This window comes from Nerophis lumbriciformis, linkage group LG35 (genome assembly GCF_033978685.3).
Source record: "Nerophis lumbriciformis linkage group LG35, RoL_Nlum_v2.1, whole genome shotgun sequence".
Lineage (NCBI taxonomy): Eukaryota > Metazoa > Chordata > Actinopteri > Syngnathiformes > Syngnathidae > Nerophis > Nerophis lumbriciformis.
In genome coordinates, this window is record NC_084582.2 from 5,832,501 (window position 1) to 5,845,963 (window position 13,463).

Consider the following 13,463-nt stretch of genomic DNA (forward strand, 5'->3'; position numbering starts at 1 on the left):
GGTGCATTTAAAGACCCTTGAATAAAGTTACAAACTTAGGTGTCACCTGTTTCTTTTTAAAACAGGGGTAGACTTAACTCCCAGGAGATGTACTAATAATAATATCATAATGAAAGTTCAATAATAAGGTTGCTTGAATCAAATTAAAAATGTCAAAGACCTACACCCACCATGAAAAATACAAAATGGTTTGTTCTAGGCGAACCTAACTCTATACACTTCACTCGAAATAAACGTCATAAAAGCTCACCTTTAAGCATTCCCATTAAATACCAACATTTAGGCAGCGGTGTAAAATAAAGGTAAAAATATTTTTCAATCTATTTGTGGCAGCGTAGGAGAAAGTTATGTACACGTTTCACTTGAGTGTTCAACTTCAGCCTAAACCCTTTCGGTCGGCAACATTTTCAATTTATGAATGTACAACTGTTTGTTTATGTAAAACTGTTTGTTTATTTTGTTGACCACTGACCGAAGGAAAAAATAAAATAAAATTTAAAAAATAAATAATAATAATAATAATAATAATAATAAACTTGATCATCTTATTGGCCCTAATTCTGGTGCATTTAAAGACCCTTGAATAAAGTTATAAACTTAGGTGTCACCTGTTTCTTTTTAAACAGGGGTAGATTTAACTCCCAGGAGATGTACTAATAATGATATCATAATGAAAGTTCAATAATAAGGTTGCTTGAATCAAATTAAAAATGTCGAAGACCTACATCCACCATGAAAAATACAAAATGGTTTGTTCTAGGCGAACCTAACTCTAAACCCTTCACTCGAAATAAATGCCATAAAAGCTGACCTTTAAGCATTCACATTCAACATCAACATTTAGGCGACGGTGTAAAATAAAGGTAAAAAATATTTTTCAATCTATTTGTGGCAGCGTAGGAGAAAGTTATGTACACGTTTCACTTGAGTGTTCAACTTCAGCCTAAACCCTTTCAGTCGGCAACATTTTCAATTTATGAATGTACAACTGTTTGTTTATGTAAAACTGTTTGTTTATTTTGTTGACCACTGACCGAAAATAAAAATAAATAAATAATAATAATAATAATAATAATAATAAACTTGATCATCTTATTGGCCCTAATTCTGGTGCATTTAAAGACCCTTGAATAAAGTTACAAACTTAGGTGTCACCTGTTTTTTGTTTTTTTACACAGGGGTAGACTTAACTCCCAGGAGATGTACTAATAATAATATCATAATAATAATGGTGTATTTTTATTAATGACTCATATTATCCACTGATCCATCCATCCAGATAGACTTTATTTACTACACAAATGAGAAATGATGTGGTTGCAGTGCAAAAGTAACAAGTAAAACGTAATAAAAAACAACAATGACTGAAAATGAGTAATAATAATAATAACACCACTATTTCCACCTATATACACAATGCACACTAAATAAATGCCCGATGTATAAATAATTTTAAAAAAACACATATTGCACATCAACTAATCTCTATTTTACACTCTGAATTCAAGTACAACTTGGCAGATTTATAATCATAAATAAAGTGAATAGAGACATATTATAGGCTTATTTAAATTCATATGCTAGTCACGTTATATTGAATTTGTTTGGTTTAAAAAAAAAAAAAATGATTTCAGGAGGTTATCCAGCTATTTTATAGATATGTTAATGCCATCTTCAAAAAGTCAAAAACCTAATTAAGGTTTTTACATGTCTTAAAAAACAAATTCAATACAATAACTAGTTTTTTTTTTAGTGCATGTAAATATACCAAGTTACTGTATGTGTGTATAAAGCAGCGTTTGGTTGGGTTGAGGGTGGGACGGGGGCCCATTAGGAGTCTTATGTATGGGAGCCCGGAATTTGGTGCTTGCGGTTACTTGCAGTTGAGCCGAGGCTCTATTTTCCCACCACAAGAAGTCAGGGAGTGTAATACACTTAATACTTAACCCTCTGAGATACAAGAGAGGCCTCAGTTTACATTAGGGTTGCCAACTCCCGGGAAAAATAAAGTGACACCTTGCAGGCCTAGTCCACCCGATTATGTATTGCCTTTTTTTTATTCGTGTGAAAGGAGTTTTATAATACCTGGAAAGGTTGAAGAGAGGCAACTGAATTCTTCTTGTTTGTTGAAGAAGTTTCAGAAGAGTCCAGTTGAATTGATTAAGCCTTTGTGGATTATATGACCTTATAACTAACAATCTACACACATTTTAATACTGTTTGACTTCAACCAGAATTTAAAAAGATGTGCAGGTTTTAGAATAATACAAATATATATATATATAAAAAAAAAAAAGTTCAATAATATTTTGTTTTTGTGCAAAATAACAAAAGTAACTGTATAGATTAAATATGTTTCTTAAATAAAAGCATGTCATGTTATAAGGAGAACTGCCCTGGTTTTGGAAATTTGCCTATCATTCACAATCCTTATGAGAGACAAGTAGGGATGATGTTCGAAACCGGTTCTCCCGGTTGTTCGATAAGAAAAGAACCGTTCCATGGACTTGAATCCCTTTTTGAGAACCGGTTCCCGTTATCGAGGCCACTATAGTAAAGAAAATGAGTTGGTTCTTTATTCGAATCCCGTCCCACAAGAAATGCCCTGTGGGGCATCACACAAGCAGCAAAAATAATGGACCGGAAAAAAACGCCTCAAGGCATGGCTATTCACCTATAGTGATCACAGAGACAGGTTGTTTTTGTGCTACTGTGTATATTTGTTTTTCTGAAAAATCCCACTTAATATACTTTGGGTAACAACAGTCAATATTTATTTATTTTATTTTTTAGGTGGGTAACAGTCAATATTTATTTATTTATTTTATTTTTTTCTTATAAAATAAAAGTGAGCTTTTGTAAAACCAAATATTGTGTTTTTTTCCATATACAACAACCTATCTGGATCCGATAAGAGAATCGATAAGGAATCGGTTCGATAAGAGGATTCGATAATGGGCTCGAACTCGATAATTTCTTATCAAACATCATCCCTAGAGACAAGGAGACATTTTTTTTTTTTTTTTCATTCTAACTTGTAAAAATCAGATTGTTCTTGGTGGCTAGCAATCACTTTAAAAAAAGCATCCAAAAAAATACTTTCTTTACATTCCGTAACCTGTATAAAAACTATGCTGGAGCGACATTGTTATTGTAAGATCAAACACAGAGAAACTGTTTATCTAGCGTAGTAACAAATCACTTTGCGACGGCATGCCGTGATTAGAACGCAGACGCGGTTGTTTCCGGAAGTCCATTTGTTGCCAGAAGTCGGAAGTGCGTAGCTGTGGAAGAGGAAATAAATGCGCTGAAGAAAGAAGTTTGGTAATGCTTGAAATGACCAAAATACAGTACTTATTGTACATATTACATATTGTTATGAACGTGACTATTACTGCATTATATACTGTATGTACATGCAGTGTGTACATAAAACAGAGGATTTTGAAGTAGTTTTAGAGGGTTTTAAAAGCTACAATGGTGACTCCCATTAGCTGCATCTTGCAAGATTTTTGTATCATCTTTAAAATTCTAAAAAAAAAAAAGTGTGTTCTTGTCCTTCATAATAATTGTGAACGATAGGCAAAATAAAACTGAACTGGCTACCAAGTAAACAGAAACAGAATGCTGGACGACAGCAAAAACTTACGGCGTCCACAAAGTACATCCGTACATGACAATCAACAATGTCCACACAAAGAAGGATAGCAACAACTTAAATAGCCTTGCTTGCTAAGACAAAGCAGGTGCGGGGAATAGCGCTCAAAGGAAGACATGAAACTGCTACAGGAAAACACCAACAAAACAGGAAGGGCCACCAAAATAACAGCGCAAGACAAAAACTAAAACACCAACAAACTCAAAATAAGGCACGACAACCTGGTGGAGTTTCATTTTTAAACTTTTTCTGCTGGTGGTGTGCCGCCAGAATTTTTTAATGAAAAAAACGTGCCTTGCCTCAAAAAAGGTTGAAAAACTCTGCTCTACTGCTCGCTAGTGTTACATATCTGAGTTACTGTGTAGAAATATGGGGAAATAACTACAAAAGTACACTTCATTCATTAACGGTGTTACAAAAAAGATCAGTTAGAATAATACATAATGTTGAAAATAGAGAACATACAAATCATTTATTTATTGAATCAAAAATACTGAAATTCCACGACATAGTGAATTTGCAAACAGCTAAAATTATACACAAAGCAAACTATAACCTGCTACCCAAGAATATACAACAATTCTTCTCAACAAAAGAGGAGAAGTATAATCTTGTCATGACTTGGTCCTGAGGGTTTGCTTTTCCGGGATGCAACGGAAAATTGGCTCGGGCGAGACGGGAATGTAAGTACATGATTTATTTAATTTTATCAAAAAAAAAGTACAAACGAAAAGCGCGCACAGTGGCGGAGAAATAACTTGGCTATGAAAACAAATACTTGCACAAAGGCAGAAACTAGTGATGGGTCTGGCAACACCGATGCATCGGCGCATGCGTCGAGCTCATAGAGCGAAACCCTGTGTCGGTGCGCGTACCGCTTTTAGAAAGTCACGTGACCGATCATGAGCTGTTTTGGTCACGTGACCGATACGCGAACTGTGTCGCACTGACGCCTCCTCTGTGCCCTGTGAGCGTGTCTTTTCTACAGCCGGAGAAATAATAACTAAGAAGAGAAAGCGTCTAAAATTGAATACGTTGGAAAAACTGTTTTTTTTTTAAAATAAAAATGTGTAAAAAAAAATAAATAATAATTTCCAGGTCCACAAGCATCCTCATCCACAACACGTTCTCTTCGATTTCCATGTTATGATACATGTTCACATTATTTATTGACTGTATCTAAAAAAGATAAAAATATATTTTTATTTAAATGAAGTTATGAAATAATCCTAAATGAAATACAATGACTTGGTTTATATTATTGTATATACTAGGGAAGGGGTCACCAACGCGGTGAAAATGGATGGATGGATGGATGGGTCTTCACTTGTTTAAATAAATTCATTTATTTTTTACTTTGCTTCTTATCACTTTTAGAAATACAATTTTAGAGAAAAAATACAACCTTAAAAATTATTTTAGGATTTTGAACAAATATACCTTTTTACCTTTTACATTTCTTCCTCTTCTTTCCTGACAATTTAAATCAATGTTGAAGTAAATTTTTTTTTTTTTTATTGTAAAGAATAATAAATATTTTAGCTTCTGTTTTTTCGACGAAGAATATTTGTGAAATATTTCTTCAAACTTACTATGATTAAAATTCAAAAAAATTATTCTGGCAAATCTAGAAAATCTGTAGAATCAAATTTAAATCTTATTTCAAAGTATTTTGAATTTCTTTTAAAATTTTTGTTCTGGAAAATCTAGAAGAAATACTGATTTGTCTTTGTTAGAAATATAGCTTGGTTCAATTTGTTAAATATTCTGACATAGTGCAGATTGGATTTTAACCAATTTAAAACATGTCACCAAAATTCTAAAATTTATCTTAATCAGGAAAAATTACTAATGATGTTCCATAAATTATTTTTTTAATTTTTTCACAAAGATTCAAATTAGCTAGTTTTTCTCTTCTTTTTGTCGGTTGAATTTTGAATTTTAAAGAGTCGAAATTAAAGATAAACTATGTTTCAAAATTTGATTTGATTTGTTTTCGTGTTTTCTCCTCTTTTAAACCGTTCAATTAAGTGTTTTTTTCATCATTTATTCTCTAGAAAAAACCTTCCGTAAAAGGAAAAAAACATGTACAACGGAATGACAGACAGAAATACCCATTTTTTTTATATATATAAATTTATTTATTTAGCTATTCTTGTTTAAATCACACTTACGTGTAACTTACAAATGACAATATATGTATTTATTTAAGTGTGTATCAAACTGGTAGCCCTTCGCATTAATCAGTACCCAAGAAGTAGTTTTTGGTTTCAAAAAGGTTGGTGACCCCTGTACTAGGGCATAAAATCAGTGTCAGTTGAGTCGGTCCATAGGTTGCCTGTAGGGATTTTTAATGTCCAGCAGATGTCAGTATTTAGTGACACAGTATTGACACAGTATCAATACAGTTTTGCAATGTGTCGAAACGCTTCATGACGCCTCATCAACCCATCACTATTATGAACAATTAAACAAAAACACTAACTGTGGTATTAATAAACAAAACTTACTTGGCATGGACAAAAGGAGCAGCATGAACGATGGACATGAAAAAGTGTCAGGAATGTGCAGAGCATAAATGTGGGATGTCGTCACCACGACAAGCTGAAAACAATGAACTTAAATACTATAGACATGATTAGTGAAAGCAGGTGCGTGACTCAAAACGTGAAACAGGTGCGTGACGTGACAGGTGAAAAACTAATGGTTGCTATGGTGACAAGACAAAACAAAAGTGCACAAAAAGTCCAAAAACAAAACCGAACATGACTAAAACAAAACATGATCACACAGACATGACAAATCTCCGAGAAAAATGTCATTTAAAACATGTGTATGCACGTACAACACTTAAAACCTTCAGTATATCTGTATGTGGAATTAAATGATGGAATGGATTAAGCAAAGCAATCAAACAATGTACTAATATGATCCACTTCAAGAAACTCTTCAAACTTAAAGTGTTTACAGAGTACAAAGAAGAAGAACCATGATAAACATCCTGAATTTATTTAACTCATCCATTCTTTCATTCTTTCACTCACAAAATAATCTTACTTATCTCAACATTTGAAATGTAACTTACTTCACCAATTATTATTTATTTACTTATTTTATTGTGATTACTTATAGAGTATATTGTGAATAAATTGAGAACGGGAAGTGAACAAAAGTTTTAGCAACTGTTATGTAGAATAAAAGGGGTAGGATTAAATAAGCTCTGCTTCTTCCTACTCCTTTTCGAACATGTTGAAAAGGCGAAACTGTAGATTGTGATGTATCATGTTGTATACTTGCATGTTCGAAATAAACTCAAACTCAATAAACTCAATCCATCCATTCATTCATTCTCAAAATAATCTCTCATTATATGTAATATGATTTGCTTCACCAATTATTATTTATTTATTTATTTTTAATTGTGATTACTTATGGAGTATATTGTGAATAAATTGAGAACGGGAAGTGAACAAAAGTTTTAGCAACTGTTATGTCAAAGAAAAGGGGTAGGATTAAATAAGCTCGGCTTCTTCCTACTCCGTTTCGAACATGTTGAAAAGAGAAACTGTAGATTGTGATGTATCATGTTGTATACTTGCATGTTCGAAATAAACTCAAACTCAATCCATCCATTCATTCATTCTCAAAATAATCTCTCATTATATGTAATATGACTTGCTTCACCAATTATTATTTATTTATTTATTTTCAATTGTGATTACTTATGGAGTATATTGTGAATAAATTGAGAACGGGAAGTGAACAAAAGTTTTAGCAACTGTTATGTAAAAGAAAAGGGGTAGGATTAAATAAGCTCGGCTTCTTCCTACTCCTTTTCGAACATGTTGAAAAGAGAAACTGTAGATTGTGATGTATCATGTCGTATACTTGCATGTTCGAAATAAACTCAAACTCAAACTCAATAAACTCAAACTCAATCCATCCATTCATTCATTCTCAAAATAATCTCTCATTATATGTAATATGACTTACTTCACCAATTATTATTTATTTATTTATTTTTAATTGTGATTACTTATGGAGTATATTGTGAATAAATTGAGAACGGGAAGTGAACAAAAGTTTTAGCAACTGTTATGTCAAAGAAAAGGGGTAGGATTAAATAAGCTCGGCTTCTTCCTACTCCGTTTCGAACATGTTGAAAAGAGAAACTGTAGATTGTGATGTATCATGTTGTATACTTGCATGTTCGAAATAAACTCAAACTCAAACTCAATAAACTCAATCCATCCATTCATTCATTCTCAAAATAATCTCTCATTATATGTAATATGACTTACTTCACCAATTATTATTTATTTATTTATTTTTTATTGTGATTACTTATGGAGTATATTGTGAATAAACTGAGAACGGGAAGTGAACAAAAGTTTTAGCAACTGTTGTGTAAAAGAAAAGGGGTAGGATTAAATAAGCTCGGCTTCTTCCTACTCCGTTTCGAACATGTTGAAAAGAGAAACTGGAAATTGTATGCTTGCATGTTCCAGAGAAACTCAAACTCAACTCAACTCAAAGTACGTCTACTAACAGCTCAACACTGAACGGCTGCTTTTTGTTCCTGAACACGGGACGGTTGGCAACCCGAGTCCACAGAGACGTGATGTCCGCCAACGCTCACGGGGTTAAACTGCAAATAGTAAAACTCTGATGAATACATTTTTACTGAATATGTTTGGTCGGTAAACAGCAGCAAAATGGTTTGATTTGATCATCTTCTCTGACTGTACTGTATGACAATGTTGCCTTAAGAGTTATACGTACATGTCGCTAAGGAGACAGGGATGTTTAGAGCTGTCGACCTAAGCGACGCTGACCAGCTTCCTAACATGGTCAAGACTAGATCTAGACGGTAGCTCTAAGAGACCATTGACAGTCAGATAAACCTTCAATAGTCTTCTTTAAAGGGAAGTTCTACTAGATGAACATGTTTGATTTTAGACTCTAAAGGCTAAGAAAGATTCTAATCCTGTCGCTTGTATTAGTAATCTAGCATCAGTTTTAAAAGTTGATAGTTTGCAGGCTGCATCTTGCGATCGCTCCACTACGAAATGCTTAACCATGTTCTTGACTTCCCCCACAGGACAAGACAAGCGCTCTCAGCCTAAGCAATGTGGCTGGGGTCTTCTATATTCTGGTTGGAGGGCTGGGGCTGGCCATGATGGTGGCACTTATAGAGTTCTGTTATAAGTCACGGCAAGAAACCAAACGGCTGAAATTGGCCAAAAGTGCCCACAGTTTTAAGCCGACTCCCCCAACCAACACCCAGAACTTTGCCACATACAGAGAAGGCTACAATGTATACGGAACAGAGAGTGTTAAGATCTAGAGGTACGTCACCCCTTTCTTTACCGTGCTGCGTGGGCCCGGGGAGTGTTGAATCATTTAGCTCCCTGTCCTATCTGTTTGCCTCGGGTACTCATGTGCATGCTGCTGCTGCTTGTTGGGCTTGTTTGCAAATGTCATGTTGGAAGAAATAGAACACAAAAGCCGTCCTAGACACACACACAAAAAAAAAAAATCACTGCCTTTGCATGTGCTTTTTTTTACAAACCCTGTTTCCATATGAGTTGGGAAATTGTGTTAGATGTAAATACAAACGGAATACAATGATTTGCAAATCCTTTTCAACCCATATTCAGTTGAATGCACTACAAAGACAAGATATTTGATGTTCAAACTCATAAACTTTATTTTTTTTTTGCAAATAATAATTAACTTAGAGTTTCACGGCTGCAACACGTGCCAAAGTAGATGGGAAAGGGCATGTTCACCACTGTGTTACATGGCCTTTCCTTTTAACAACACTCAGTAAACATTTGGGAACTGAGGAGACACATTTTTGAAGCTTCTCAGGTGGAATTCTTTCCCATTCTTGCTTGATGTACAGCTTAAGTTGTTCAACAGTCCGGGGGTCTCCGTTGTGGTATTTTAGGCGTCATAATGCGCCACACATTTTCAATGGGAGACAGATCTGGACTACAGGCAGGCCAGTCTAGTACCCACACTCTTTTACTATGAAGCCACGTTGATGTAACACGTGGCTTGGCATTGTCTTGCTGAAATAAGCAGGGGCGTCCATGGTAACGTTGTTTGGATGGCAACATATGTTGCTCCAAAACCTGTATGTACCTTTCAGCATTAACGGCGCCTTCACAGATGTGTAAGTTAAAGTTAAAGTTAAAGTTAAAGTACCAATGATTGTCACACACACACTAGGTGTGGCGAAATTATTCTCTGCATTTGACCCATCACCCTTGATCACCCCCTGGGAGGTGAGGGGAGCAGTGGGCAGCAGCGGTGGCTGCGCCCGGGAATCATTTTGGTGATTTAACCCCCAATTCCAACCCTTGATGCTGAGTGCCAAGCAGGGAGGTAATGGGTCCCATTTTTATAGTCTTTGGTATGACTCGGCCGGGATTTGAACTCCCAACCTACCGATCTCAGGACGGACACTCTAACCACTAGGCCACTGAGTAGGTTAGTTACCCATGTCTTGGGCACTAATACACCCCCATGCCATCACAGATGCTGGCTTTTACACTTTGCGCCTATAACAATCCGGATGGTTCTTTTCCTCTTTGGTCCGGAGGACACGACGTACACAGTTTCCAAAAACAAATTTGAAGTGTGGGCTTGTCAGACCACAGAACACTTTTCCACTTTGTATCAGTCCATCTTAGATGAGCTCAGGCCCAGCGAAGCCGACGGCGTTTCTGGGTGTTGTTGATAAACGGTTTTCGCCTTGCGTAGGAGAGTTTAAACTTGCACTTACAGATGTAGCGACCAACTGTAGTTATTGACAGTGGGTTTCTGAAGTGTTCCTGAGCCCATGTGGTGATATCCTTTACACACTGATGTCGCTTGTTGATGCAGTACAGCCTGAGGGATCGAAGGTCACGGGCTTAGCTGCTTGCATGCAGTGATTTCTCCAGATTCTCGGAACCCTTTGATGATATTACAGACCGTAGATGGTGAAATCCCTAAATTCCTTGCAGTAGCTGGTTGAGAAAGATTTTCTTAAACTGTTCAACAATTTGCTCAGGCATTTGTTGACAAAGTGGTGACCCTCGCCCCATCCTTGTTTGTGAATGACTGAGCATTTCATGGAATCTACTTTTATACCCAATCATGGCACCCACCTGTTCCCAATTAGCCTGTTCACCTGTGGGATGTTCCAAATAAGTGTTTGATGAGCATTCCTCAACTTTATCAGTATTTATTGCCACCTTTCCCAACTTCTTTGTCACGTGTTGCTGGCATCAAATTCTAAAGTTAATGATTATTTGCACACAAAAAAAATGTTTATCAGTTTGAACATCAAATATGTTGTCTTTATAGAATATTCAACTGAATATGGGTTGAAAATGATTTGCAAATCGTTGCATTCCGTTTATATTTACATCTAACACAATTTCCCAACTCATATGGAAACGGGGTTTGTACACGACTCTGTATCAAACAAACTAAGGAAGCCAGGAGTTAAAGTCATAGAGGAGTTTATCAAGCGCAAAAAATTATGACTAAAGTGGTGAAGTCGTATTTTTTAATTTGCACTTAAATTTTAATGACAGTTCAAGAAACATTTTCATTATAAATGTAGTTTATGTATTTCAGCACAAAATAATTGCATGTAAAAAAACAATGTTGTGAGTTATTTATGAGTCCCTTCTTATGCAGTATATTTGGTGAGTACTTATTTTTCTAATCAGCCTGACCTAAGCCTAAGATTTATGTGTTAAATATATTGTGAGCATATCATTTGAAGAGGTTGTAAACTGTAAGCAGGTTAAATATAATTTTTGAATATGATTACAATCAAGTGTAAGATTACTAATTCAGTGTTAACAGTTGAGTGGGTCCCGGGGTCCCTGGGTAGTGGAAAAGTTTGGCTCCGTGGTCAAAAAGGTTAAGAAACTATAACCATAAACTATAGTACCTCTGGCTATTTGGAAGGCTGAATGATAGTTTACAGTAGTGATGGGTTGATGAGGCGTCATGAAGCGTTTCGACACATTGCAAAACTGTATTGATACTGTGTCGATACTGTGTCACTAAATACTGACATCTGCTGGACATTAAAAATCCCTACAGGCAACCTATGGACCGACTCAACTGACACTGATTTTATGCCCTAGTACAGGGGTCACCAACCTTTTTGAAACCAAAAACTACTTCTTGGGTACTGATTAATGCGAAGGGCTACCAGTTTGATACACACTTAAATAAATAAATATATTGTCATTTGTAAGTTACACGTAAGTGTGATTTAAACAAGAATAGCTAAATAAATAAATGTATATATATTAAAAAATGGGTATTTCTGTCTGTCATTCCGTCGTACATTTTTTTTTCCTTTTACGGAAGGTTTTTGTAGAGAATAAATGATGAAAAAAACACTTAATTGAACGGTTTAAAAGAGGAGAAAACACGAAAAAAATTTAAATAAAATTTTGAAACATAGCTTATCTTCAATTTCGACTCTTTAAAATTCAAAATTCAACCGACAAAAAGAAGAGAAAAACTAGCTAATTTTAATCTTTTTGAAAAAATTAAAAAAAGAATTTATGGAACATCATTAGTAATTTTTCCTGATTAAGATACATTTTAGAATTTTGATGACATGTTTTAAATTGGTTAAAATCCAATCTGCACTTTGTTAGAATATATAACAAATGGGACCAATCTATATTTCTAACAAAGACAAATCACTATTTCTTCTAGATTTTCCAGAACAAAAATGTTAAAAGAAATTCAAAATACTTTGAAATAAGATTTAAATTTGATTCTACAGATTTTCTAGATTTGCCAGAATAATTTTTTTGAATTTTAATCATAGTAAGTTTGAAGAAATATTTCACAAATATTCTTCGTCGAAAAAACAGAAGCTAAAATATTTATTCTTTACAATAAAAAATAAAAAAATTACTTGAACATTGATTTAAATTGTCAGGAAAGAAGAGGAAGAAATTTAAAAGGTAAAAAGGTATTTGTTTAAAAATCCTAAAATCATTTTTAAGGTTGTATTTTTTCTCTAAAATTGTATTTCTAAAAGTAATAAGAAGCAAAGTAAAAAATAAATGAATTTATTTAAACAAGTGAAGACCCATCCATCCATCCATCCATCCATTTTCTACCGCTTATTCCAAGTGAAGACCAAGTCTTTAAAATATTTTCTTGGATTTTCAAATTCTATTTGAGTTTTGTCTCTTTTAGAATTAAAAATGTCGAGCAAAGCGAGACCAGCTTGCTAGTAAATAAATACAATTTAAAAAATAGAGGCAGCTCACTGGTAAGTGTTGCTATTTGAGCTATTTTTAGAACATGCAAGCGGGCAACTCATCTGGTCCTTACGGGCTACCTGGTGCCCGCGGGCACCGCGTTGGTGACCCCTGCCCTAGTATATACAATAATTCATTTAAATAAAAATATATTTTTATCTTTTTTAGATACAGTCAATAAATAATGTGAACATGTATCATAACATGGAAATCAAAGAGAACGTGTTGTGGATGATTGGGGACTGGGAATTTTTTTAATTTCATTTTTTTACACATTTTTATTAAAAAATAAATAAATAAAAGTTTTTCCGACGTATTACATTTTAGACGATTTCTCTTCTTAGTTATTATTTCTCCGGCTGTAGAGAAGACACGCTCACAGGGCACAGAGTGCGACATTGTGTCACAGTGCGACACAGTTCGCGTATCAGTCACGTGACCAAAACAGCTCATGATCGGTCACGTGACTTTCTAAAAGCGGTACGCGCACCGACACAGGGTTTTGC

General features: G+C 34.7%; 1 protein-coding gene across 5 annotated transcripts in view; it reads left to right on the forward strand.

Annotated features, from left to right (window-relative positions):
- The window catches only part of gria3b (glutamate receptor, ionotropic, AMPA 3b), a 456,144-nt gene that overhangs the window by 425,199 nt on the left and 17,482 nt on the right, over window positions 1-13,463 (forward strand). For 2 of the 5 annotated variants that reach the window (XM_061927997.2, XM_061927998.2), the window contains exon 15: window positions 8,760-9,007. In XM_061927997.2, coding sequence (XP_061783981.1) covers window positions 8,760-9,005 — 246 coding nt within the window. In that variant the 3' untranslated portion in view covers window positions 9,006-9,007. Of the gene's footprint in view, window positions 496-8,759; window positions 9,008-13,463 lie in introns of those variants that run through there. The other 3 variants (XM_061927996.2, XM_061927999.2, XR_009811483.2) reach the window with 2 other exon arrangements.